Here is a 27,500-nt window from a genome sequence, read left to right as displayed (position 1 = left end):
ATCTCGACGTCTTCCCGCATGCCATGCCAATAAAATCTCCTCCGCACTTTCTCCAGAGTCTTCGAGACGCCAAGGTGGCCGGATGAAGGGTCGTTGTGCAAGGCGCACAACGCTTGTGACACGATGCTCTCTGGCAAGCAGATTTGATGATAAATATCTTGGCCTGTCACTTCATGTTCCCAACGTCTAAACACGAGACCGTCCCTGAGAAACAGCCTTCCCCATTGTGACCAATATGACAGCAGTTTACGCCCCCCTCCTTCCACGTCGCCTCTAGCGGGTCTGACACCAGTTTCAAGCCACTTCACAACTTGCGACAGAACGGGATCTTGGTTTTGGGCCGCACGTATACTTTCCCTCGACAAGGGTCCCATATTCACAGACTGAATCAGGGTAGTGTCCCTCTCTATCTTCTCCAAAGCACCCTCGTCCCAAGGAAATCGAGACAAGCCATCCGCGTTGCCATGCAACTGACCCGGACGATGCTCCACCTCAAAATCGAAGTCACTAAGCCGTTCAAGCCACCTAGCCACCTGGCCTCTAGGGTTTTTAAAGTTCCGTAGCCACTGCAGAGCACTATGGTCAGTCCTGACCAGAAATCGTCGCCCATAGAGGAATGTCTCAAAATGCTCCGTTCCCCACACGAGGGCCAGCAGTTCCTTCCGGGTAGTGCTATAGTTCCTTTCAGCCTTTGATAGTGCCCGCGCTGCGTATGCTATTACTCGTTCCTTCCCACATTGAACCTGAGACAACACCGCCCCTAGCCCACTGTCACTGGCATCACTGTCCAGGATGAACGGAACGTCCCGCTGGGGGAAAGCAAGGATGGGAGCATTTGTCAATTTGCGCTTAATGTGCAAGAAGGCTTCCATGCACTCAGCTGTCCATCGAAAACGGTTCCCCTTTTGGCAAGCACAGTGCAAAGGGGATGCAATGTGGGCGTAGTTTGGCACGAATTGTCTATAGTAACCAGCCGTCCCCAAGAACGCTCTCAGCTGACTCTCATCAGCCGGCACCGGCCACTCCTTTATGACTCTTATTTTCTCTGGATCAGTAGATATGCCCTTCCCCGACACATCGTGACCTAACACAACGACCTGTTCACACAAAAGCTTGCATTTCTTGGGATTAATCTTCAAGCCTGCCTCAGTCAAGCGTGCCAACACAAGTGACAGTCTCTCCCTATGCTCCTGCAGTGTTCGACCAAAGACAATGATATCATCTAGATACACTAGACAGTCTGACCAGCATAATCCTCTCAAGATAAGGTGCATAGCCCTCATAAAACATGCAGGTGCATTCGTAAGCCCAAAACTTAGTTTGCGGAATTGGTAAAGGCCATCCGGAGTTGCGAACGCCGTCTTTTCCCGATCTTTCTCTGCCACATCAATTTGCCAATATCCCCTAAGGAGGTCGAGATGAGAAAACCACTGCGCCCCAGATAAGCTCTCCAATATGTTATCGCATCGAGGAAGCGGGTACAAGTCTCGCTTGGTTACCGAGTTAAGAGCACGGTAGTCAACACAGAAACGTTGAGAGCCATCAGGCTTCGCTACTAAAACCACCGGAGAGGACCAAGGGGAATCGGAAGGTTCAATAATGTCTGCTTCAAGCATCTCGTCCACTTGGCTGCGCATTTCCTGCCTTTTCCTGCCTTTTCCTTGGAGGCTGGGTCGAGTAATGGCGGCATAAAGACGTGCGTTGCTGTCGCCCGCCCATTTTTCTGCCCTATTTTGGCAAATGGCCGTTTATTTTGGTCAATTTCTCAGCAAAAGAAAAACCAGATCTTCAGCTTCCTCCGACGAGTCAAGTCTTTCGCCGGAAATAAAAAAAACCAAGCAGTACTCCTCGCCAACGCACCACGAAGACGAAATAATGACAGCTCTCAGTATGACACAAGATGTTGGTGCAACTCTGCAAGCAATCCTAGCAAAACTGGAAAAGCTTGATTCAATAGAATCAGCCGTGAAGAAGATTGAAGCCAATCTCGAGAACTTAGAGAAACGAACCCAAAGGCTAGAAGATCTCCAAACAACAACGAATAAAGATATTGACGACCTAAAAGAAGGAATCAACTTTACCGGACAACAACTGAAGGAAAAGACAGAAGCTGCGGAGAAAGCGCATCGACTCTACGAAACTCAATTAGCAGAGCTGACGACAAAATGCCAGAAAACTGAGGTTCTGCTAGAGGAGGTCCACACTAAAAATCTTTACTTAGAAGCCTACTCTCGCCGGGAGAATATTAAATTCACCAACATAGTAGAATCGACAGAAATAGGCGGCCGCTCTGGTGAAAACACCGAAGAAGTTCTTCGAAATTTTTTGGAACGGGATCTCGGTTACAGGGATGCAAGGAGCGTAGAAATCCAGCGAGTACATCGGATCGGTAAAAGCAAAGATGGAAATCCGCGTCCTATTCTAGCCCGTTTCCTCAGGTACAAAGACTGTGAGCAGATCTTTAAACTTGGTCACCGACTTAAAGGCACTAACTTCCAAATGTTCCGAGACCTTCCCAGGGATATCATTACCCGAAGAAAAGTACAGATGGATGCTTTTAAAGATGCCAGACGAAATGGAGTTGCTGCCTCCTTCAGCCAGTCGCAACCAGACAAACTGTATATTAAAGGTAAATTGTGGCCCGTCGGGCAAAAATTTACTGTCTAACCCACATAAAATAACTTTGTTCAGATTGACCTGCAAATTTCTTCAAAGGTTTCGCAGTTTCTTTTTTTTATTGCCAATATGCGTTTAACTAATTAGAGGCGGTCGACAGCTTAAATAGTCTAACAGAGCTACAGGCTTTTTCTCTTGTTTACTGTAGCAAGATGCCTAATTTCTCAACCAAAAGTCTTTTAGTAATTTTATTCAATTTGTGTGTGTTTTCGTTGTACTGTCTCCAGGGCATAGCAATCTATCTCATCAACAATAGCTTGAAGGCATGTGGTCATTTAGATATCTTTTATTGTGAAAATGCAAAACCGTCAACTCCGTTTCTTTCATCACTCACAATACAACAGATTTGAAAATAGTTTCCCTTAATGTCAGGGGATTGGGAAACAATGCCAAAAGAAAAGAGGTGTTTAACTGGCTGAGAGTAAAAAAGAAATCTATTTATATGCTGCAAGAGGTCCATTGTTCTCAAGAAACTACTGATAAATGGACTTGTGAGTGGGGTTATAAAGCGCTCTTCAGCTGCTGCAGCAGCAACAAAGCAGGGGTTGGTATTCTTTTCAACAATAACTTCAATTGTCAGATCCACAAGGTTTTCTCGGATCCGAATGGTCGCTTTTTAATATGTGATATCGTTGCTGATAGGAAGCGTCTGACTGTGGCTAACATCTACGCTCCGAATGAAGACGATCCAAACTTCTTTCAGGTTTTCTTCGATCATTTATCAAACTTTAAATGTGAGGAAATTATAATTGGTGGGGACTTTAACTTAGTTCTTGAAGTTGAAAAGGATAAGAGGGGTGGCCTTGCCAGAACACACAAGAATGCCTTAAAAGTGATTCAAGACTTCTCTGAAAATCTTGGTTTGATTGATATTTGGAGACTTTTCAACCCGGAGACCAAGAGATATACTTGGCGACAAAACCAACCAGTCATACACTGTCGACTTGATTTTTTTCTAGTCAGTGAATCATCCTTATGTGATGTGACTCATGCAGATATTCTTCCTGGCTTCAAAACGGATCATTCGATGATTACTCTTAATGTAGCTTTACACTCGAACCCTAGAGGCAAAGGTTTTTGGAAATTGAACACGTCTCTTCTAAGCGAAATGAGATATGTCCAAGAAATTAAAACAGTAATTGAAAACACTGTGAACCAATACAAAGAAGACATCTCGGTGAACCCAGCCCTACTCTGGGAGATGATCAAATTAAAGGTGCGAGAGAAATCAATATCCTATGCTGCATACAAAAACGTGACAACAAGAAATCGCGAAGAAATGTTGGAACGCGAAATCGCTTTTTTAGAGAAACATATAGACAATTCAAGCAATGGTAACCCCTCATACCATATTGTTGCAGAAAGAATTTTTACCTTAAAGAAAGAACTGGAAAACATCTTTGAGTATCGGACCAAAGGTGCAATTATTAGGTCAAAGTCGCAATGGTACAACGAGGGCGAAAGGAACTCTGCATACTTTCTAAATCTTGAAAAAAGGCACTGTAAACAAGGAACAATTAGTCAATTAAAAATTAATGACACTGATTTCGTCACCACAGATAGAGATATCTTATCTGAATGTACCGCTTTCTACAAAAACCTTTATACGACAAAAAAACCCGACAGCCTCCAGTCTACATTCTTCTCTGAAGTGAGGGCCCTTAACTCAAACGGAATGTCTCGAAGCCCTGAAAAAGATGGAGTCCGACAAAACGCCAGGAACAGATGGACTTCCTGCCGAATTTTATAAAGTTTTTTGGAAAGACATTTCTCCTTTTTTAATTTCGGCACTCAACTATGCTTTAGACTCTGGCTGCCTTTCAGTGACGCAAAGAAGAGGGGTGATTAAACTAATTCCAAAAAAAGATGCGGAACTGTACTTCATCAAAAATTGGAGACCTATTACCCTTTTGAATACTGACTACAAAATCGCAGCAAAATCTATTGCAAACCGAATTAAACTAGTACTTCCAAACCTTATCAATCATGATCAAACAGGATTCTTGAAAGACAGATTCATAGGCGAAAATATCAGACTTATCGACTCTATTATCCAATACGCCACAGAAAAGAATATCCCGGGCCTATTACTTTTTATTGACTTTGAAAAGGCATTTGATTCTCTCGAATGGTCCTTCATACATGACACACTAAGTTTCTACGGATTTGGTGCTTCATTGATTAACTGGGTGAAAACCCTGTATAGTAATACTGAAAGCTGTATTCTGAATAATGGATGGGCAAGTAATTTTTTTGAGATTCAACGAGGTGTTAGGCAAGGCTGCCCGCTCTCACCTTATTTATTTATCCTATCAGCAGAGGTGCTTGCCATGGCAATTAGAAAAAATACTAATATAAAGGGAATCTCTGTAAATAATGTGGAAATTAAGTTAAGTCAGTATGCCGATGACACAACACTTATATTAGACGGGTCACGCGAATCTCTTTTTTCATCCCTCGCAATGCTTGACGATTTCAGCAAAGTCTCTGGCCTCAGACTCAATGATAAGAAAACTGAAGCTCTATGGATCGGCGCAAGTGATGGAAATGATAAAATTTTGTTATCAGGAAAAGAACTCAAATGGCCAAAAGACAAGGTTAAATCCCTAGGTCTATGGATCTCAACAGATCCCGAACTATCTGCCTCCTTAAACTACAATGAGAAACTCGAAAAAGTTAAAGAAATCCTGAGATGCTGGAAATACCGCCGACTCACATTGCTAGGGAAAATCACTGTTATCAAATCACTAGTGGTCTCCCAATTAGTCTACCTGCTCTCACCTCTTCGCTCAAACTACAGAGTTTTAAACGAAATAAATGACTTACTCTACACTTTTCTATGGAATGGCAAAGGAGACAAGATAAAACGGAAGGTAATGATCAACGATTTCGGTGATGGTGGCTTAAAAATGATTGATATAAGTTCCTTCAATAAATCCCTTAAAACGACATGGATTAAAAAAATACTTGGATAACAATAACAAGGGAAAATGGAAAATTTTTTTCGATATAACCCTCCAAAAATATGGTTGTCAAAACTTTTTTTCCTACAACCTTAATGTTAAGGACATCTTATCGAAAATAACAACTTCGGATGGCTTTTTAAAAGAAGTATTAGAAATTTGGGCAGAAGTTAACTTTGAACCAGAAATAGCATCGAAAAATCACTTTCTGGACCAACAACTTTGGCATAACTCCTTAATAAAGATAGCCAACAAGACAATTTTTTTTCAAAATTGGTTCAATAAGGGAATAACTCGGGTGAAGCATCTTTTAGGATCGGACAACAACTTTCTCTCGCTAAGTGATTTTCGCTGTAAGTATGAAATTGACCCTCGCCCTCTCAGCTTCTACGGATTAATATCCGCTGTTAAGTCTATTCGGATCGATTCAAATTTTCAAGATCTACAGAACACCGACCACGAAAAGGAGCCACTTACAACAAGAATTTTACAAGTCAAAAAAGCAACTACCTTAATGTATAAAAAATTGATCAGTATCAAGAGCTTAACCCCCGAGTCAAGTCAAAAAAAATGGCTACAGGATTGTGACCTACCAACAAATGACAACATAAATTGGACTGCTGCTTATATTTTAGCTAAACAATGCACAAAGAGCACTAAGCTAATAGAGTTCCAGTTTAAATTCTTACATAGACGCGTATCAACCAATAACTTCTTATTTAGAATAGGTCTAAAGGGCGATGAAAACTGCAGCTTTTGTCACACCTCCTCTGAGTCACTTATTCATCTTTTTTGGACGTGCAGCCACACATCTCACTTTTGGAATAAACTTACTGAATGGCTGATAAACCTAAATGTACTTCCTAGGGATTATGCTTTGACAAATACTACTGCTTTGGGTCTGAGGCCAGATATCTCTCAATTCGCACTTCTTATAAATTATTGCTTTCTCTTAGCACGATATCACATATGGCTCGCTAAGACAAAAGAAGGCCATCCAAATCTTACACATTTCATACGCACTTTAAAATCACGATATGAAATAGAAATAAAAAGTGGAGACACAAAGAAATGGAAACCTCTTGCAGGATATATGAGGATCTAATTAATATTAGTATATTTCTTCACCTATCTGTATTTATCTCCTACCCATTAGTTTCTTTCAAATCTCCTGTCAGGTGCATATCTTACATTACCTGTAGTGAACCACATGCCTTTACCCTGTTTTTGATGCCTCCATAGTGCAACTTCAAGCTGTAATGATAATTATCTATTTTTCTTCTTTTTTTTTCTTTGCCCTTTGTCGTCACTGCATGTGTTAGTAGTACTGTCTTTACTGTATTTGTTAGTCGTTGTAATTCAAACACTGTTAAAATTAGAGTAATATCATGTAAATAGAGCTAGTGCTGTAAGTAGTCAGTGTACTGTTCGTAAGCATTGTATTCTCTTGTATTGTTGCAAATAAAAAAAAAAAAAAAAAAAAAAGAAAAAAAAAAAAATAATAATCCTCTCAAGATAAAGTGCATAGCCCTCATAAAACATGCAGGTGCATTCGTAAGCCCAAAACTTAGTTTGCGGAATTGGTAAAGGCCATCCGGAGTTGCGAACGCCGTCTTTTACCGATCTTTCTCTGCCACATCAATTTGCCAATATCCCCTAAGGAGGTCGAGATGAGAAAACCACTGCGCCCCAGATAAGCTCTCCAATATGTCATCGCATCGAGGAAGCGGGTACAAGTCTCGCTTGGTTACCGAGTTAAGAGCACGGTAGTCAACACAGAAACGTTGAGAGCCATCAGGCTTCGCTACTAAAACCACCGGAGAGGACCAAGGGGAATCGGAAGGTTCAATAATGTCTGCTTCAAGCATTTCGTCCACTTGGCTGCGCATTTCCTGCCTTTTGTGAAAGGGAACTCTTCGAGGTGGTACCTGGATTGGCTGGGCAGAGCCGGTGTCGATAGTATGTCGTACGCCCTTTGCAGTACCTAAATCCCACGGGCCCTTTGAAATGCAGTCGGCATAAGTGGACAACATGTCATAAAGCCTAAGTTTTTCCTCTTCCGGGACGAAATTACTGCTGATAGGGAACATCTCTTCTACTGATAAACTGTGGACGTCAGCATCCTTCACAAAAACCGCACTACACTGTTTAGCTTCCAATCCAACCTCAACATCTTCCTTTGGAGCCCCAGGGGGTACTACCTTGTAGCCCACACCCCCATTGGTTTCCTGCTGTGATTCTCCCTCACCGGCCAATGGGTAGAGGTCCCCTATACTACTGCATCTGTAAATTTTGAGGGGCTTGTTAAGGTAATTGAACACACGAACTGGGATTCGACCCCCTTTTACAGTCACTGCCATTCGAAAGGCCCCAGCAGAATATTTTTCCGAAAATGTGTCCGCTGGTTCCAGCACCCCCATACATTCGTCTAAGCCATCCATTCCCTGGACCTCACAAGGTATGTCTGCGACCATGTTTGGAGATAATGTGACGGTTTCAGCCACAGTGATCCTGTACACTTTATCAAGGCATCCAAAAACTATTTTGTTGGGTTCCCCCTTACTGTAGACGGTGTTAGTGTCAAAGTTTATAATACATTTGTGAGTTGTTAGGAAGTCTATACCAATCAACACTTGTTGTACTAGGCCTCGGCACACCAGCACTTTATGCTGAGCCCTGATCCCGCCAAGCTGAATTGTTACTTCCGTTTTTCCAACAACATCAAGTGGCATGTTGTTGGCCCCCAGGACAGGCTTTTGTGTGAGTTCAAGTTTGTTTAAATGTGTCTTAGAGCGACTATATAGGTCCTCACTGATAATTGTTGCTTCTGCACCCGTGTCTAATAAGGCTTGGGATTTGACATCATTTACAGCACAAGGCAAAAATGCCCCCTTTGGATTCTCGGGCGGGGTCACTTCCTGCTGTGCCCCGCCCATCTCCCGTTTCCCTGGTCGGGACGCACTTGATGTGGACAGTCACGAATAAAATGAGTTAAGCTACCACACTTAAAACATGCTCTGGGGCCTTGTCCAGATTCCACACATGCATTCCTACCTTGCCTCCCTTGAGGAATGTTTTTTAGCTTCTCTAAGATTTCAGCTTGCTGTTGAAAAAGCTCCTTAGCCCATGCTGGGGGTTCTTGGGTTCCCTGTTGGGAGCCAAACTTCTCCTGATCACCAGACGTTGAAGACAGCACTCGAGCACTGCCTTTGTTTAGCACTTTTTGATTTGATTCGTATCGTTGAGCTGCTGCTAGGGCCTCATCCAGAGTATTGGGCCCCAAATCCAACACCTTCTCGCGCAATGTAATGGGGGTCAACGCACCTACGAAGAAATCTCTGGCTGTGCGATTGAGTATATCCGGTGGGTCATTCGGATAGGCCAGCTCCACAAGACGAGAAATGTCGCACCTCAGTTGGTGTAGATCTTCGTCAGGACGTCTTAATTTGGCTCGTAGAGTGGAAATGTGTACTTGACGAGATTCCTTAGGATGAAATCGATCTGTCAGAGCGCGTTCAACTGCCGTCCACGTGGCTGTTTGTTCGGCGGTCAGGCTGTAATAGGTCTGCTCTGCGAGGCCTTTCAGGTATGCGGGCAATATTTGGGCTTGAAGCTCAGCACTCCACTTGTTAAGGGCTGCAATACTTTTGAATTTCCGTATCCAAACTACCCAACTTTCGCCGGATGTCGCAGAGAAGCTCTCTGGTTTGATGCGAAGCGGGTTTTCTGGAGAGGTGATCGGTAAACTGCCGCCTGTACCAGCCGTACTTTCACTTTTCTTTCCAAGTTTCGCCTCAAGTTTCGCCAATTTCTCTTCCAAGGCTTTTACAGTATCTTCCATGGCAAAAAAAGATCCCACCGCTGCCACCAAATGTAACACAACTAGATAAGCAATAACAAAACTAGATCTTTGAAAGCTCACACGAGGAACACGAGTCCGACTTATAGTTTTTCTGCGCAAGTCCGACTAAGCTTGGGCTCAGGCCCCACGCTACACGTACAACACTGAAACCAAATGGGAATTTCTCTGGTAACTTACGGGTTCAACAAAGACAGAGAAGGAATCGAAAACCACAAGTAGATCTGTGATCTCTGTTGTGTGTCTCACAGTGTTTACTGAAGTCGCATCTATTTAAAATTTGCCTGTTTGTCTGGCAAGTAACATTCATTTTAAGACTCAACTCAGCAAAGGTAAAAACAAATTGGAAATGTGACAGTGAAAAATTATTTGAATGAAAGCTTGCTGTCTCTTTTGTGCTTTATTATTTACGGTCAAGGTTCTTTCGAAAAGGGTTTGATGTGAACTGTCAGAAATTTATTTAATTGCATATACTTTGTGATTGTGTTTCGCTTGCTCGCACGCAACTGAAATAGGAAGGGTTTCTTGCCTCTTATAGCAAATATGTTGCTTGTTTCAATAAATGTTTCGCTGGAAAATATTTCTGTGAAATTTCTAGCTTTTGTAAATTTATCATGCGTAATTTTCGAGCTTAGCAAATTTGCATACATGTGTTGAAATGTGATACGGGGAGAATTTTTGTGGTAACGCATAAGTCACGAAAATAAACAGGTCTCTTGGAAGCGTGCTTGAGTTTCAACAAAATGACCCCCAAAATCGGCAAAATATTGTGACGCTGATGAATAATAAAGTAGCTGCTATTACCAAAACGATGGAATTACCTGGTGATAAATAACCTTGTCTTGGAGAGTAAATTTTTGATTTTCCAGAAACAATGGTCACTCTGACCTCTGAGAGTGATCTTTGTGTTGAATTCGCACATTTCTTGTCAAAATTTATAACAATTGAAAGAAAAAGAAAACTAACAAAAACAAAAACCCGGTATCTTGGCATCATTTGACACAGATGCTTCACTGTTTCGCGAGTAAACATGCCGCGGTAACTTGATCACTCTGCCCGCTGAATTCGATGTGCGATTTACTCGGTGCAGCCAAACTTGTACAATTACAACAAAACAACTAAAATCTCCCAAAATGTTTTTCGCTGATGGTAACTTTTTATTTTCGTGGTTCAAAATTAATGTTGTTTTCACGTCGTAAATTTTGTTACCGATGGCAAAATATTTTATTCTCGATCGACCGTCCTGAAACTTCCTTCTGCTTTTCTTAAAAACTATGTATCCATATTTATTTACTTTTACATCAATATTTGTTTTGCATAAAGCAAGCTTACAAAATCCGTATCTTGCTTGGTTCGCATTTGATAGCATTAAAATAGAATTTTCGGTCCTATGCTTCTGTTACTCAGTGGTATATTTCTTAGGTCGCCCATCCAGATACTAACCCACCACATAGGGATTAACTTCAACTTTAAACTTTTGTTTACAAAACTGTCAGGTGCTGTCAGTACACGCTTACACTTGTGGTGGAAAGAAGTTGCATGATCAACATGTCAGCCCAGAAGCGAATGTTTCTCGATTCCCTTTTATTCTGTCAACATGTCTCTCCCAGAAGACAATGTTTTTCACTTCCCATTTATTTTCTTCAATCTTTCTGGGTTCAGTACTTTGCTAGTAACCACATGTCTTCTCAGGCTATTTACCCAAGACTTCTACCATGGCACTACAATGATAGACAATACCAAAACAATATCGTGCACTATTAGAGCTACATATTACGCAAGGACAACTTGAATCTCCTGGAAGACAACACACAGCTCAGTTGACATTATGGAATAAATCGCTGTGTTACTTCACTACCACACGTAAGCAATGCGTGTCAACTTTTTTTAAAGAGGACAGGAATTTCTTCTTTCTGACAAATTCGATGTGCGATTTACTCGGTGCAGCCAAACTGGTACAATTACAACAAAACAACTAAAATCTCCCAAACTGTTTTTCGCTGATGGTAACTTTTTATATTCGTGGTCCAAAATTAATGTTGTTTTCATGTCGTAGATTTTGTTACCGATGGCAAAGTATTTTATGCTCGATCGACCGTCCTGAAACTTCCTTCTTCTCTTCTTAAAAATTGTGTATCCATATTTATTTACTTTTACATCAATATTTGTTTTGCATAAAGCAAGCTGACAAAATCTGTATCTTGCTTGGTTCGCATTTGATAGCATTAAAATGGAATTCTCTGTCCTATGCTTCTGTTACTCAGTGGTATATTTCTTAGGTCGCCCATCCAGATACTAACCCTGCCGAATAGGCAATAATTTCAGCTCTCAACTTTTGTTTACAAAGCTGTCAGATGCTCTCAGTGCACGCTTACACTTGTGGTGGAAAGAAGTTGCATGATCAACATGTCAGCCCAGAAGCCAATGTTTCTCAATTCCCTTTTATTTTCTTCAGTCTCTCTGGGTTCAGTACTTTGCTAGTAACCACATGTCTTCTAAAGGGGCTATTTATCTAAGACTTCTACCATGGCGCTACAATGATAGGCAATACCAAAACAATATCGTGTACTGTTAGACCTACATATTACGCAAAGACAACTGTCAACATGTCATCCCAGAAGACAATGTTTTTCACTTCCCATTTATTTTCTTCAATCTTTCTGGGCTCAGTACTTTGCTAGTAACCACATGTCTTCTCAGGCTATTTACCCAAGACTTCTACCATGGCACTACAATGATAGACAATACCAAAACAATATCGTGCACTGTTAGAGCTACATATTACGCAAGGACAACTGGAATCTTCTGGAAGACAACACACAGCTCAGTTGACATTATGGAATAAATCGCTGTGTTACTTCACTACCACACGTAAGCAATGCGTGTCAATTTTTTTTAAAGAGGACAGGAATTTCTTCTTTCTGACAAATGATTAATTAATAGGCCGGTAGCCAGGTTTTTAACCTCAGAAAAGGAGCTGTTTCGTCGTACGAACGTGTGCGGACCTGTGAGCCAAAGGGCCTCTGCTGGTATGACTTCTGGGTGACCCCTTAAATGGTCTTAATGACCCACCAACTTGAAAAAAATTGCCTGGAACGCTGCACGTACCACAGGCAACCCAGTGTACCCTCACGGAGGGTCTAGTTTATAATGCATTGCTGCTGTCTATTTGGCACATGCGGTTCGAACCACTTTAGCTCTATGCCCGAGATACCAAATATGTTTGTCCATCTTATTTCTTGTTTATTGGATCAAATGCTTTTCTATTATCTAGAAAAATGACACAGTTCAATTTCCCATTTTCCATATTTTCAAGCCACCTATCACACATTTGGATAAGAGCCTTTACCGTGGAGTGCTTTGGACGGAATCCTCATTGAAATTTTTAACAACTCTCCCAATGGGACTGTGAAGAATATTTTACTGCAAGTTTTTTGTGGTAATCTCGATTTCTCATAAGGTCCTTAATCTATGGTGTAATCAAGGGAAAAGACTTAACTGTTAGTTTTGAAAAATAGGTGTAAATAAACGTAACTGGATTTCCAGTTGTAAATGATTTCCATTAATGTTATAACGAAAAAAGGAAACATAAAACTTATTTACCACTTTTCAAATCTCCGCTGTCTCGTAACCACGCGTCCGCGTAACGAAATGCCAAGCGGCTAGAAAGATTTGTGCGTTCCCACGAGTGTTCGTTATATCGGGTTCTGTTCCATACGTGGCAGAATGAAATCGTTTGTTATACTGAGGCCTTCGTTATATAGGGGTTCCATTGTACTCACCTGCAAACAGGGTTGAAGAGTTTGGAGGAAAGCGTACGTGTACAAAAGTTTGGTATGTCCGATGCATTGATGACTCTAAACAGTTTGGCAATTTCAGGAATGTTGCTCAGTATTGATTTGTCATTCCAGTTTTTTTGTCTTCATTCTCTTATAAGGCGCCTTGTGTAAGTGTAAATGTTAAAGTATATCTCTAATCGGGGTAAATGTGCTTATATTGAAGGTCCAGTTGAATTCAAGAACCATGGAATCAACCTCAAAATTGAGGGTAGTATTGCTGGCGTCAGAGTGGGGATCTAAGCGTAGCAGGTTGTCAACGTTCAATAGAGAGTTGGCCATACAATTAGCTAAATGTCCTGAAGTGAAGGTCTCCGTTTTGGTCCCACGATGTGACCAGGAGGAAAGGAAAGCGGCTCATAACAACAAAGTGTCCCTAATCCAGGCAAAAGAAATGACCGGTTTTGAAGAGACCTATTGCCTTTCCTTTCCACCGGATGACCTTCAAATTGACTTTATTGTTGGACATGGAGTTGAACTGGGTCGTCACGCGCAAGTAATAAGAGACCATCGCCAATGTAAGTGGATTCAATTCGTGCACACCGATCCAGAGGAGCTGGGGATGTTCAAGGGTGACCCCGATGCCATTTCTAAGGCGGAAAGGCAGCATAAAGCTGAAGTGGATCTCTGTGTGAAGGCTGATTGTGTTGTGGCAGTCGGGTCTAAGGTTGCAGAGGCTTGTCGCTCTTCCCTTCGCTTTTGTGCGAAGGACCAAGACGTGTTTGTCCTTACACCGGGCATTTTCAGTGAATTTTTTAACGCAGTGCAGGGTAAGCAAGACGGAAACAAGTGTCGGGTTTTAGCTTTTGGTCGTGGCGATTCCGAAGATTTCTCTCTGAAGGGATTTGACATCGCAGCTGGTGCTGTAGGTAAGCTCGATGATGCAATTTGCATCTTTGTTGGCGCACAAGACAGGCATCAAGATGAAGTAGCAAATCGTTTGAAGAATCTTAGTATTCCTCCAGGACGACTAAGAGTACGGACTTTTATAGAAATCAGGGAACGATTGAAAGAACAGTTTTCTGAGGTGGATATTGCTATCTTGCCATCGAGATCCGAAGGTTTCGGCCTCGCCGCTCTGGAAGCCTTGTCAGCAGGGCTACCCGTTCTTGTCAGTGACAACTCGGGATTCGGTGAAGCCCTTCAAGAGGTTCGGTTTGGTTCCCATTACGTAGTTTCTTCTGAAGATGCTGAATTGTGGGCTAACAAAATCAAGGAGATTTGGGCCAGAAAGAGAGAAACGCGGCTGGAAGAAGCTAAAGATTTGCGCGAGAACTACGGCAAGAAGTACATTTGGGAAGAACAATGCAAGGGTCTTGTCGAGTGGATGAAGAAAGTCCTTGATGGTAGGTCTTTTTCTATTTTAGTGGAATCCGTGTAAAAGTAATTTAATACCGCCTCTCTGCGAAGATCAGAATCAATTAGGTTATTTTTGCTTCCCACGCAGTCGCTTTTAGGGGAGTTGTATTTCACCCCCTCCCCACAAACGCCTGCCTAGCCGACGACATTCAACATTCCTTTATTATTATTTATTATAATAAAATAAGCTTCCAGCTTCTATTGGGCTTCCTCGCTGCATAACGTAAAAGTAATTGATGTATTATTAGGAGATTAATTTAAATCATTGTAATGTTTCGTGGCAAATAAATAACATTGGGTTCCTCAGGCGAAACAGTAGATGGAATCACGGGATGGGCGAGTTTAATTTAGTGTTCCGCCAACAAGAAATTTTTTCTCCTTTGCTTAGCTAATCGCATTTTACCTACTGAAATTCTGGAAAGTGAAGTCACCGGCAGCATTCAGGAATGAACATTATGGCGGCGATGACGGACTTATTAAACACTGTGTGCTCCATATTCAAAGTTACTCGTTTAAATCTTTTCCAGTTGTCTGTGATCTAGGAATTCGTAAAAGCGAATAGCGACACATTTGTCATCTTACCAACTGGACATATATTAAGCAGTATGTTACAAAAAACAGGCCGACACAGACTCCCTTCTGTGGATTTTTGATAGCGACTTGTAGGTTATTTTGCCTTCAGAGCTTAGCTCTGACTAGCATGATACAGTAGGACACTTTTTGAAAACGGTACTCAGCAGTGGTTGATTTTGAATAAATCTCCATTTGTGCATAAAGTGGCTTCATAGTTCAGTTGGTTCGAGCGTCGCACCGGTATCGCGAGGTCACGGGTTCAAACCCCGTTGAAGTCCTGAATTTTTCACGCTTCTCTACACAATTGCAAAAATTGCGTTCATAACTGCGAGGGTCATAGCTTCACTTAATTTCATATCCGCAGTTCATGTATGATCCATTTCATATATCATTTGAAGCATCGTTGAAGCAAAGTTGTATTATTAATTCTGGCACTGGCCCTGCATTATCAACAACAACAACAACAAGAACAACTTTATTAGCTTGTTTAAGTGGAAAAAAAGATTTACAAATATATAGCGGGATCAGTAACTCAGAACTCAGAATAAGTAACAAGCTAATCTAGCTGAGCTGTTTTCAGAAGTTTATAATTCTGCAAATCATGAGTCAAATTTCACCAATGACAAATTTACCTGTGCGGACATCGAGGGGAAAGAACCACGCCTATCTAAAAGCCTTTCACAGACCTTTGACAACTGAAGGTTTGCTTACTCTATAATCTTACGTAATCCTGGTTTTCACTATAGACGCAAGCATAAGCACAAGAAGCATTCGCAAACTCGGTAGCTTGTCGCACTTCACGTTACACTCTATTCAGTTAACTCTGTTGTTTATTAGAGCCTTTTGTTCGAACAATAGACACTAATTAACAACAAGTAAATGCGCCTGCGTGTGCTGCTTTTGCTTATGCTCGCGTCGCTAGTGAAAACCAGGCCTTACTGAAGAGTGGGACTTTAAGTTATGTGTCTGGATACCAACAATTGATTCATTTTAACACAGGAAGTTTGGTCTCATGGTTCTGATCACCTTTTTTTTATGTGGCTTCTACCTGCTATGACAGAATGTAGTGTATTTGGCACGTTCTGTGCGGTTGCTTTTGCAATGTTATTTTAAAGGTACTTAGATAAACGTATTATCTATGCATGTATCTTTAAAATATCCCCTCCCCTCCCTCCAAAAAACTAAAATTAAATAAATAAAAAATAGGGAACGCCGTTTATTCAATCAGTCAACAAGACTATATAAAAATGTCTTTTTGTCGCTTACAAATTAGTAGACTTACAAAACATGGACACATATGGCATGCAAATGAGCTATTTTTGGATTAATTATGTGGTCCCTGGTCCCTCACCCATAGCCGTCCGTTGATCAGGGAAAAGAGAGAGTCCTGTATTACTTGCAGGCGCATGCTCGGAATGAGCAAATCATATTGCATTAGATGCCAGGCTGGATATGTAAATAAAGGGAACCTTGAAACTCCGACAAAAAATCGTATATGAAAATTAATGTGTGATTTGCAGTGTCAGGAAAGAGAACATCTAAATTATGCCTCGTCGTGACCAAACGAGGAGAAAAAAACCCGATCGCAGTGATGTTGGAAAATTATCGCGGAATAAATGTAACGACTGAGAGAAGATCGCAATAAATCGATGCAAAGGCTGAACTAGTAAATATAGCATAGGAATTCACTAAGCGACAAAACAGCTCGGAATCAGAATTTCATATTATCTGCAGTACTTTACCTCTAGCAATGAGTTTCAGAAGGAAAGTGCTTTTAAGTAGCAACAATAAAAGCAAGGTAACACACGCTTTTAAGTAGCATCATCCTTATTAATTAATATTCACGAACAAATTTTAACCAGAAAAAAAAATCGTGACAATTAACGTCCGAATAATCAATGTTTGACTGTGCATATATATGTATAAATTTAATAGAAACATTATTGTTTCATCATTGCGTTATCAACACAAACTGGTATGTAAAGAAACAAATAGTCCAGGTAGTGATTCAATTTCGTTTAACTTTTTATCTAACTTTATCAGGAATATATTAATAATGCTCAGTTTTTCTGTCATGCAATCGTCTTTTAGTTTTTCCGATATAAATATCATTGCAGTCTCAACAGGCAGCTCTACAAAAGACCTTCGCCATTTGGCCACGGCCATAAGTCTGCCCTTGTAAGGAAAGAAAGATTTAATGCGACGAGTGCTTTGAAAATTTGTTCTAAGGAAAAATTAATAGTCTGAGTAAATTACTCTACTCTAATTACTCAAAAAAAAAAAAAACTCATTTGTCACCGGTGTTTGTGTATTATTCCTGATAAAACTGAGAGTATTTACGACATTTTTTACCTGACTATTTTATATTGGGTATCCAAACAATTTGTCCCCGATTTTGAAAAAAATTGGTAGGCCTAAACTCCTGAAACAATGACAGTTTCAATAATTACTGTGCAACTCAAATATATGTTCACTGGATCAGTGCAATTATCACATAAATCGATCGACAGAAGTAATGAGCAATAAATAATGAACAATAATCAAGAGTTCCAGCAGGAGATTTATTAGTCTTCGTTAAGCGATTGACATCCACAACCTACAGTACATTTGTAAGTTTCAAGGAGTCTCGGGAGAGCAATTAAATCAAAATTTGATATTTTTCTGCGCCAACATCATGCAGCTGCATGTTCAGTTGGGTTTCAGGCACGAAATTCCATACTTTCGTATGTCATCCATCTGATCTTCCACGATTGGGACTCACGGTAAGAAGGACTGATTTACAATTAACATCGGACTTGGATCGAAGAAAACCGCAGACATATTAAAGGAACAACCATGTAGCAAACAGACTTGCCAAATCCTGTTGCAGGTTTAACAAAACCATCATTACAGGAACGACTGCATGAATAGCTTGCAGTTGTTCCGCCTTAGGCACAAGGTAAAGTGGCATTTCTTAAACGCGAAATCAATTGCCTCCAGAAACTTGGCGTTATAATTTCCTTACACATTAACCCCATGCATTCAGTGTAAAAGCACTCGGAATAAACTATGCCCAAACAAGGAATCTTTTTCCAAATATGGTTTTCCCCCAGTTTTGGGGGAATAATGTCGTCATTCCGAACATGCGCCTGAGAGTAATACAGGACTCTCTCTTTTCCCGCCTGGGTTCCAGGCCCATTTTCAGGGCGGGGTAAGAGGGAGTCCCGGAACAGGACGAGGACAACCTCTGAGTACTGGATTTGTAAGCTCCTGGTTTGTCTTGCACATACTTACACCACGTTTTGTTGAATTCAATCGACTTCCCCGTTGAAAACCTGCACACAATCTTCAAAGAACATTTTTTTGGTTTGTTCTTAAAACGGTTTGAATTTACCCTACTTGTAAAGAACAGTTTTTATTCCAAATACATCACGTGCAGTGAAAATGAAACGTTTCCTTTAAAAAAAGAAACGGCATTCTTTAAACGATAACTTTTGAACTGGTTTACCTTTTTGTTACTGAGTTTAAGTATAAGTGCTTCGGCCTTATTGTTTTCAAATCAACTTTGTCGATAAATAGGTCGCGTGTTCTAGGTAACTTTGTCGATGACTGCAGAAAATTAGTGATGTTCTTAAGGTGGCTCAAAACGGTTTCGTTATTTTTAACACTAATTCTTTGATTGATCAAAACTACCACAATTTTTAGTTTGTTTCCTTAAAAGGGTATCGAAGAGCTACCTTAAATTATCGAAAATTAATGTGGCGCTGAACCTACAGTATAGATTTGTTTAAAACTTTGCAGAAAGATGAATCTTGATATGCGAATTGCAATTCAATGATTAAGAAATGGGGATCACGGAACTCATTTTTGAGTTACAGGAACATAAAGTTAAAATTAGAACAAAACATATTGTTGCTATGGTAACCTATTATGTCAAAAAAGAAAAGATCAAAACTTGTTGAACAATAATTGGGCATTGTTTCCATTGTTGTAGTAAAACAATAACGAAACCGTTTTGAGCCACCTTAATTAAACGTTTAAGTTGCAGACTTTTGTTTCATTTGACGTAAGTCAATATAAATTTAACCGATAGACTTGAGAATTATTCAATAGTTTAACTAGTGACAGCGAAAGGGAAATTGAAGGTCAGTAACGAAAGATGGCTTAAATACTTATTTCGTATTATGTTCTGTCTATAGCGTGTAGTATTTGGCCGTCCAACCAGCAGAACGATCTAAGGATTGATTCAAAAGCAAATGAACATTGTAGTGCAAAGAATGCGAACGGTATGCACAGCGAAAGTGAAGAATCACTACTTCTCTCAGCCGCTGTGAGTGGAGACGTCAATACTCTTAAGACGATACTGTATATTGAACGTGACATTGATTCAAGAAACAGCGATGGAGCAACGCCATCGATGATTGCAGCTGGTCATGGTAGCTTAGATGCATTCAGTGTCCTAATAGAAAAAGGGTCAGATCCTACTCTTAGAGACAATCATGGGTGGACATTGCTACACTATGCTGCGGTAGGCGGTAATGATATCATCATTGAGAAGCTACTGTCTCTTGGACTTGACTTTCATTCAGGAGACAGCGATGGAACAACGCCATTGATGATTGCAGCCTTTTGTGGTAGATTGGGTGCATTCAGTGTCCTATTAGAAAAAGGGCCAGATCCTACTCTTAGAGACAATCATGGGTGGACATTGCTACACTATGCTGCGGTAGGCGGTAATGATATCATCATTGAGAAGCTACTGTCTCTTGGACTTGACTTTCATTCAAGAGACAGCGATGGAACAACGCCATTGATGATTGCAGCCCTTTGTGGTAGATTGGGTGCATTCAGTGTCCTATTAGAAAGAAAATCAGATCATACTTTGAAAAACAACAACGGGGAGACATTGCTACACTATGCTGCGGTAGGCGGTAATGATATCATCATTGAGAAGCTACTGTCTCTTGGACTTGACATTGATTCAAGGAGCAGCGATGGTTCGACACCACTGAGGTTGGCAACACTTCATGGTAATGACAAAGCTGTCAACTGTTTGCTCGAAAGGGGAGCACGTGCGCCAATAAACTCTAAAAGGAAACGTGAGCTCGAGTGTTAAGTCCCCATAGAAAATTCGCGATAAAGTAGTGCTCGTAGGAAAGTCCTGGCCTTTCGTGATTTCCTGTCAAAGGAACAGTATAATATGGTGGAAATCGGGATTCACCTTGAGATTTCAGACTGTGATAGCTGTCATGCCAGTCAGTCTGTACTATCAACACACTATCATGACGTTTTGACTAAAGTGTAACTATTGAAAGTAGTATCGGTATTTTCCACGCATATATGCGTGGTTAGTACTTAAAGGGTTAAAACTTGTAATATGCCACACCGTTTGCCGCCTCTTTCGTGTAATTATTTACGGTTAATTGTTACTTAGTCTTAATGTGGGCCTTGTACCCTGATGGACTTTTAGATTTAAGCTATGTTCTTAATGTATGCACCTCATTGGACTTTGCGCCTTGCTCATCTGGACTTTGTAGCTTAGTTTACGATCTGAATTGATGTAACCGTTCTTATAGTGGATTGTTGAAACTTTAGGTAACCTCTCTTTCCTTTTCACTTTTACTTGGGCCCTTTGGCCCTTGTAGATAAACTTTTATTTTACGAAAACTGAAAAACCGGAGTCTAGGGCCTGGTGATACTTAGTATAACATTTTATTCCCTGTTAAGGATACATTAGTGATCTTTGGAATGGAAATAGACAATAATCTGGATTTTTCTCGGTAGTCATGTATCAAATGTGCGCAAAAAGATTAATGATAAACTTAACGTTATGATACACTTTCGGAAGGTTATACCTAGGGACGCCATATTTAATATTTACAAATAGTATCATTTTTTACCAAATTTTTATTATTGCTCCCGTTATCTGGCATTTTTTTTGGTGTGCACAATACGGAGAGACTAGCAGCGCTAAATAAGAGAATATTCAAGTTAGATGTATATTTGCAGATTACCTCAGTGTCCTCTCACGATGGTCTTTTCACTAAAGTCAAATTCTACATGTCTATGCAATAAACGCATTCAAAATTTTCTCATATTACTGTATGAAACTCTGTTTTTTAATAATTTCCATGCTTATATGGAAGATACGTTTTCTCTCCGGTTTTCTTCTTATGATCCTCGCGGAAATTGCATTTTGAGGATACCTAAACTTCGAGCCAGGAGTCGAGCTAGGATCCGAGCCAGGATCTGAGCTAGTATCCGAGCCAGGATCAGAGCTAGGATCCGAGCCAGGATCCGAGCTAGGATCCTAGCCAGGATTCTAGCCAGGATTCGAGCTACAATGATCTTTTTCCGCTATTTTGAACATGACATGTCACATAACCAGGTTTCCTTGTTTGTGTTTCCGCTTCTGTAAGGTAAGGTAAGGTAAGGTAAGGTAAGGTAAGGTAAGTGTCGTAAATCGTTTGTTACAATATTGTTTTGTTGGACCGTATATCCGATCAGTACATTGGTGATTGACATTTGATTATTAATTTGATTGACGTGTACCTCGTGATTGCATTAGCACGTATCTTGTTATCTTTAATCTCGTTTTTGCCTGCGTATAAAAGCTCAGTTGTGGTTGTACGATTTTTGAGCATGGTGTAAATAGCACGAGTCTAGTGAATTTTGATTAAATCGTTTTTGAATATTATTACGTTTTGGGTTTCTTCCGGATCTGTTTTACGACAAATTGGCGCCCAACGTGGGGCACTTCTAGCCCAGAGACGATGACTACAGACCCGAAGGAAACATTGAGCCGTTTGCGATCAATGCGAGGTGGCCATCGTGGCACTGTAACGAAATTGGAAAAAGAAGTTGACGAATTGCTGAACAACGCGAGTGCATTCGATGTGAACCGACTTCAAGTAATCGACCGACAATTGGAGGTAAAGTTAACTACTCTGGACAAACTGGACACAGATATACAAAACCACTGCGATTTGGAACAACTCACCCAAGAGATTGAGGAATCTGACCATGTAACCGCAAGAATCTTGGAATGCCGAGAAAAGATTCCAGTGTGGAACATTCAAGCATCATATGTTAACGGTTCATCTATGGGGCAAAATCCGTCTTCTCAGCATTCTTCATCGACTACGAGCTCCGTTACCGTGCCCAAACCGAAACTTCCCAAACTTACACTTCCGAAATTCCGTGGACAAATCACAAATTGGAACGCGTTTTGGGATTCGTACAATTCCGCTATTCATTCCAATGAAGCAATTTCCGATATCGACAAGTTTACCTACTTGAAATCTCTGGTCGAGGGCCCAGCTGCACGCGTCATACAAGGTTTGAATCTAACCGAAGCCAACTACAACTCAGCCGTAGAATTACTAAAGGATCGCTTTGGCAAACCTCAACAGATCATCAGTGCTCACATGGACGAACTGTTGAAGATACCGAACTGTGTTAATGTCAAGCCGCATTCGCTTAGAGCCGTTTACGACAAGATAAGCGTTCATACGAGGGGTTTGGCTTCATTGGGTGTTTCTTCGAAAGAATACGGCAGTCTGCTCATACCCGTGATAATGTCGAAGTTACCGACCGAAATCCGAATTCAAATCGCTAGGAATTCAACTACCGACGTTTGGAACATAGAAGATCTCATGAAAATCATCAAAACCGAATTGGAAGCGCGAGAAGCCGGTGAATCTGTTAAAACCAACGATAATTTCACTCGAAAGCCAGCGCCATCGAACAACGCCCCTCACAAGATTTCGGGAACGCCCACTTCTTCAACCTTTCTCTCTAATCATGATCAAAGGTGTCAAAGTATCGAGAATTTCACTATTCGTTGTGTGTACTGCGAAGAGCCGCATTACTCTGCTTCATGCAAAAGAGTCACCAATCCTCAAAAGCGCAGAGAAATTCTTCAAAGAAACAACAGATGTTTTGTGTGCCTCAGCTTTGGTCATCGCGGTCATGAATGTCGATCTACGAAAACGTGCCGCAATTGCAAACAAAGACATCATCAATCAATTTGTGGGGGATTCAAGCCGTTAAAAACAGGTACTACTGTTCCAGTGATCGAAGAAAGAGCACCAGACAGCTCCGAGGCGATCACTAATACGACGTCTGGAAGGAATGAGAAAGTACTGCTGCAAACCGCTCGAGCCTTTGCTACTAATGAAGACGGAACCAAATCGACACCAGTACGAGTTCTTTTCGATAATGGCAGTCAACGTTCGTATGTGACCAACAATTTGAAATCGAACTTAAATTTGAAGCCCTACAAGACCGAGACATTGCATTTGAACACTTTCGGGGAGCAGCGCTACCGAAAGCAAAGTTGCGATGTTGTAAAACTGCGTTTACACAAATCCGGTCATGAAGAAATTGAAATAACCGCCTTGAGTTTTCCAGTGATATGTTCATCGGTGTCAAGCAAGATTGACATCCGTAAATTTCCTCATCTCGAGTGCTTAGAATTGGCCGACGCTTTCGACAACGAAGGAGGAGATTCAATCGATATACTTATTGGTGCTGATAATTATTGGAACTTCGTCGAAGGCGACACTGTACGCGGCGAGTCCGGCCCGATAGCTGTGAGGAGCAAATTAGGATGGCTTCTTTCCGGTCCCTGTGGAATTCTTGCTCAATCAAACGCAGTTCTTTCGAATTTAGTAATTGCAGGTGAACATGATTTCTACGTTAATGAAGTTGATAACGACCAGCTAGTGGACACTCTCAAACACTTTTGGGAGACTGAATCCATCGGCATTAAAGAGAAAATTGCAGACGAAGAATCAAGTGAAAATTCGTTTCTTAAGGATCTCAGTTACGATGGCACGCGTTATGTTGTTGGTCTACCATGGAAAATGGATAGAGAGCCTATCCCGAGCGAGTATCAATTGTGTTACAACCGATTGAATGGACTTCATCGCAAGGTGAAACGAGGTCCCGAGCTACTAAATGAATACGATGGAATCATCAAGGAACAACTGCAAATGGGAATAATCGAAGAGGTCAAAGAAGAGGAATCAAAGGAAAAGTTCGGCGAGAACGTTCATTATTTACCTCATCACGCAGTTCTTCGTCAAGACCGTGAAACCACTAAGGTTCGAATTGTGTACGATGGTTCTGCGAAAACGCCTGGTAATTCCTCATTGAATGATTGCCTGCAAGTAGGACCTAATCTCATCCCTCAGTTATTTGACGTTCTCGTAAAGTTTCGCTCAAATCCGATCGCACTAACCGCCGACATCGATTAGGCATTTCTCATGATTTCAATGAACGAATCGAGCAAGGATCTTTTACGATTCCTGTGGTTTAAGGATCCAACAGTATTTCATCCCGACGTCGTACATTTTCGATTTTGCAGGCTGGTCTTTGGACTTAGACCCTCACCTTCAATACTTGGCTCAACCATTCGCTATCATTTGGATTTCTGCGAAAAACTAAACCCTGAACTGAGAGAAGTGATTAATCTGCTACGAGACCGTTTGTATGTTGACGATTTTCTTGGAGGAGCCGATTCTGTGAAAAGGGCCGAAGAAATTTACCAGAAATCGAGGGAGATCATGCGTAAGGGTGGTTTCAATCTGCGAAAATGGAATTCCAACAGCAAAGAAGTACTCCAAGCCATTAATGCTTCAGAGAAACCGCCTTGTGAAGAGAAGTTTAAGCAAGCCGAATTCAGCCAAGAAGACGAATCGTACGCCAAGGCGTTAATTGGAACACTGAATCTGACGAGTTCCTCTTCGATTTTACTGAGCTAATTAAATTTGCAAGATCTCTTCCTGTCACAAAACGATCACTGCTAAAATTGATTCCAAAAATCTTCGACCCGCTTGGTTTGCTTAGTCCGTTTTTAATACAGATGAAGATTATGTTTCCAGAAATTTGCACTCAAAAGGTTAACTGGGATCAAGAGCTCCATGGTGAAACGCTATTGAAGTGGAATTCATTTTTGACCGAACTGGAATCATTGAACAATGTCAGGATTCCGAGATATTATTTTCACGCAAATTTGAAACCCAGTTCCATTCAATTACATGGATTTAGCGACGCGTCAAAGCACGCCTACGCAGCTGTGGTTTATCTAAGATCATCATACGATGATGGACATGTCAAGGTCAGTCTGGTGTCATCCAAGACCCGTGTTGCCCCTCTGAAGCAACAGTCAATCCCTCGCCTCGAATTGCTGGGGACATGCATTTTGGCGCGACTGATGGACACCATTCACCGCTCTCTGCCTCAACAAATCCAGAAATTTTACTGGACTGACTCAAAAACCGCGCTCTGTTGGATTACGAATGAAAAACCATGGAAACAGTACGTAAATCACCGGGTCGCTGAAATCCGAACCTTGACAGCCAAAGACGAGTGGAATTATTGCCCTGGAAAATTGAATCCCGCTGACTTGCCTTCACGTGGAATGACCGGAATCAAAATAGTAAATAATTCGACTTGGTGGAATGGACCTGAATTCCTTCAAATGAATGAACGCGACTGGCCAGATGTCCAATCAACTGTGGTAGACGAAACCGCTTTGTCCGAACTGATAAAGAACCCGCCGGAAGCCACGCACGTGTTGACATGTTCTGAAGCGAAGCAACAAGAGATAAATCTTTCCGAAATCATCAATTGTGATCATTTTAGCAACTTGGATCGCCTGCTACGCGTCACGGCGTACGTGTTGAAGTTTGTGAATATTCTCAAGAAGTGTCGATCAAAGTACACAACCGCCAGACAAGAGGAGGTCATTGATTTCGAGGATCACAATGAATTGACTGCATCGAATCTAAAACATTCAGAGACTCTCTGGTTTAGAACAGTCCAAGCGAACGCGTTTTCAAGTGAAATTGTTTATATGCGGAAAGGTCATGGTGCGAAACCCCCTAGAGTTGATCAATTTGCATTGTTCTTCGATGACAATATGGTGCTCAGATGTCGTGGAAGGGTCAACAACTCAAGTTTACAACCGGAAAGTAAAAATCCAATTTTGTTACCTTCGAATCATCCTTTCGTCGATTTGCTGATCTGTCGAACTCACCAGAAAGTAAAGCATAGTTCTGTCCAAACCACACTCGCCACGCTCAGAGAACGTGTTTGGATTCTCCGGGGTAGAGACAATCAGTCAAACGTGTATTGAGACGTTGTGTTACTTGTCGAAAACTCGAAGGATTACCGTATTCCAGCTGCAATGTTCCGGATTTACCGAGCGTGCGCGTCTCAGAAGACCCACCATTCACCTGGACCTCTTTTCATTCGAGGAAATTCTACCGAGAGCGACAACGACAAGTGTTATGTATGTCTATTTACTTGCGCATCTACAAGAGCTGTACACCTCGAACTAACACTAAGTCTCAGCGTGGAGTCTTTCCTGTTAGCATTTCGCCGATTTACAAGCCGCCGTGGTCTTCCAGCAACTTTGATGTCCGATAATGGGAAAACGTTCAAAGGATCATCGAAAGAAATCGCCAAGATTGCCCGATCGAAAGAAGTCATGCGTTATCTCTCTATCAATGGTGTGAGCTGGAAGTTCATAGTTGAGAAGGCCCCGTGGTGGGGTGGATTTTGGGAGCGCCTAATTCAGAGCGTCAAGCGATGTCTGAAGAAATCAATTGGCAGGACAATCTTATCGTACGACGAGCTAAACACTCTGCTTATTGAAGTGGAAGCTGTGATCAATTCAAGACCGCTAACATATGTGGAAGACGATCAAGATGGCGTGAGTTATATTCTTTCACCGTCCCACCTTATCAATGGACGACGAGTCGCTAATACTCCCAACGATAGTCATTTCGAAATAATGAGTACAAACTCATCTTTGACGCGAAAAGCAAGACATCATCGCCACCTTCTCCAACAGTTCACTGGTCAATGGAGAAAAGTGTATTTACTGAATTTACGAGAAAGACACTCCCAAATCTCAAGTAATCGAAAAGGAGCCGATATCGCTGTTGGAGATGTTGTAATTCTAAAGAACGATTCAACGAACAGGATGTTTTGGAGGTTGGCTAAAGTGGAACGTCTGCTTACTGGAAAGGATGGCATTGTTCGAGCTGCCTTAATCAAAGTCTCTAATTCAGATCGCACTCCTCGACTGTTGAAACGAAGTGTAAAACATTTGTACCCCCTGGAAGTCAAGTCTAACGAGAGCGGTCAAATTGCCGGAGCCGAAGAATCCGAAACAGAAGTGACGAGCATTTCCCCTGAGTGCTCTACGCCGAACGTTAGACCCGGTCGACCCCGTCGCAATGC

At 41.4% G+C, this 27,500-nt stretch overlaps 6 protein-coding genes across 6 annotated transcripts in view; 5 read left to right on the top strand and 1 right to left on the bottom strand.

The window, feature by feature from the left end:
* Window positions 1-21,461, top strand: part of LOC137993611 (uncharacterized) — a 27,481-nt gene extending 6,020 nt beyond the window's left edge. Inside the window, exons 2-3 of the mRNA XM_068839568.1 lie at window positions 13,501-14,680; window positions 19,445-21,461. Of these exons, the coding sequence (XP_068695669.1) occupies window positions 13,522-14,680; window positions 19,445-20,361 (2,076 nt within the window). The 5' untranslated portion in view covers window positions 13,501-13,521 and the 3' untranslated portion in view covers window positions 20,362-21,461. The remainder of the gene's footprint in view (window positions 1-13,500; window positions 14,681-19,444) is intronic.
* On the top strand, window positions 1,690-2,725 carry LOC137990975 (protein unc-13 homolog C-like). The gene has a single exon (XM_068836096.1). The coding sequence runs from the start codon at window positions 1,741-1,743 to the stop codon at window positions 2,665-2,667; it is 927 nt and encodes a 308-aa protein (XP_068692197.1). The 5' UTR covers window positions 1,690-1,740; the 3' UTR covers window positions 2,668-2,725.
* On the bottom strand, window positions 7,256-8,371 carry LOC137991835 (uncharacterized). The gene has a single exon (XM_068836872.1). The coding sequence runs from the start codon at window positions 8,369-8,371 to the stop codon at window positions 7,256-7,258; it is 1,116 nt and encodes a 371-aa protein (XP_068692973.1).
* A 557-nt stretch (window positions 21,462-22,018) lies between the features above and the next one.
* Window positions 22,019-24,505, top strand: LOC137991834 (uncharacterized). The gene has a single exon (XM_068836871.1). The coding sequence runs from the start codon at window positions 22,019-22,021 to the stop codon at window positions 24,503-24,505; it is 2,487 nt and encodes an 828-aa protein (XP_068692972.1).
* Window positions 24,506-25,113: 608 nt separating this feature from the next.
* On the top strand, window positions 25,114-26,388 carry LOC137991833 (uncharacterized). Its single transcript, XM_068836870.1, has one exon. The coding sequence runs from the start codon at window positions 25,114-25,116 to the stop codon at window positions 26,386-26,388; it is 1,275 nt and encodes a 424-aa protein (XP_068692971.1).
* A 51-nt stretch (window positions 26,389-26,439) lies between these two features.
* The window catches only part of LOC137991832 (uncharacterized), a 1,101-nt gene continuing 40 nt past the window's right edge, over window positions 26,440-27,500 (top strand). Inside the window, exon 1 of the mRNA XM_068836869.1 lies at window positions 26,440-27,500. This exon is cut by the window's right edge and continues 40 nt beyond it. Coding sequence (XP_068692970.1) covers window positions 26,440-27,500 — 1,061 coding nt within the window.

This window comes from Montipora foliosa, chromosome 2, assembly GCF_036669935.1.
Source record: "Montipora foliosa isolate CH-2021 chromosome 2, ASM3666993v2, whole genome shotgun sequence".
NCBI classification, from domain to species: domain Eukaryota; kingdom Metazoa; phylum Cnidaria; class Anthozoa; order Scleractinia; family Acroporidae; genus Montipora; species Montipora foliosa.
Note: the sequence above shows the minus strand (reverse complement) of the source record. Positions and strands in the feature narration are given on the sequence as shown.

Coding starts and splice junctions, on each gene's coding strand:
- LOC137991835 (XM_068836872.1), bottom strand. CDS start 8,371: ATGCCACTTGATGTTGTTGGAAAAACGGAAGTAACAATTCAGCTTGGC.
- LOC137991833 (XM_068836870.1), top strand. CDS start 25,114: ATGAAGATTATGTTTCCAGAAATTTGCACTCAAAAGGTTAACTGGGAT.
- LOC137990975 (XM_068836096.1), top strand. CDS start 1,741: ATGGCCGTTTATTTTGGTCAATTTCTCAGCAAAAGAAAAACCAGATCT.
- LOC137991834 (XM_068836871.1), top strand. CDS start 22,019: ATGACTACAGACCCGAAGGAAACATTGAGCCGTTTGCGATCAATGCGA.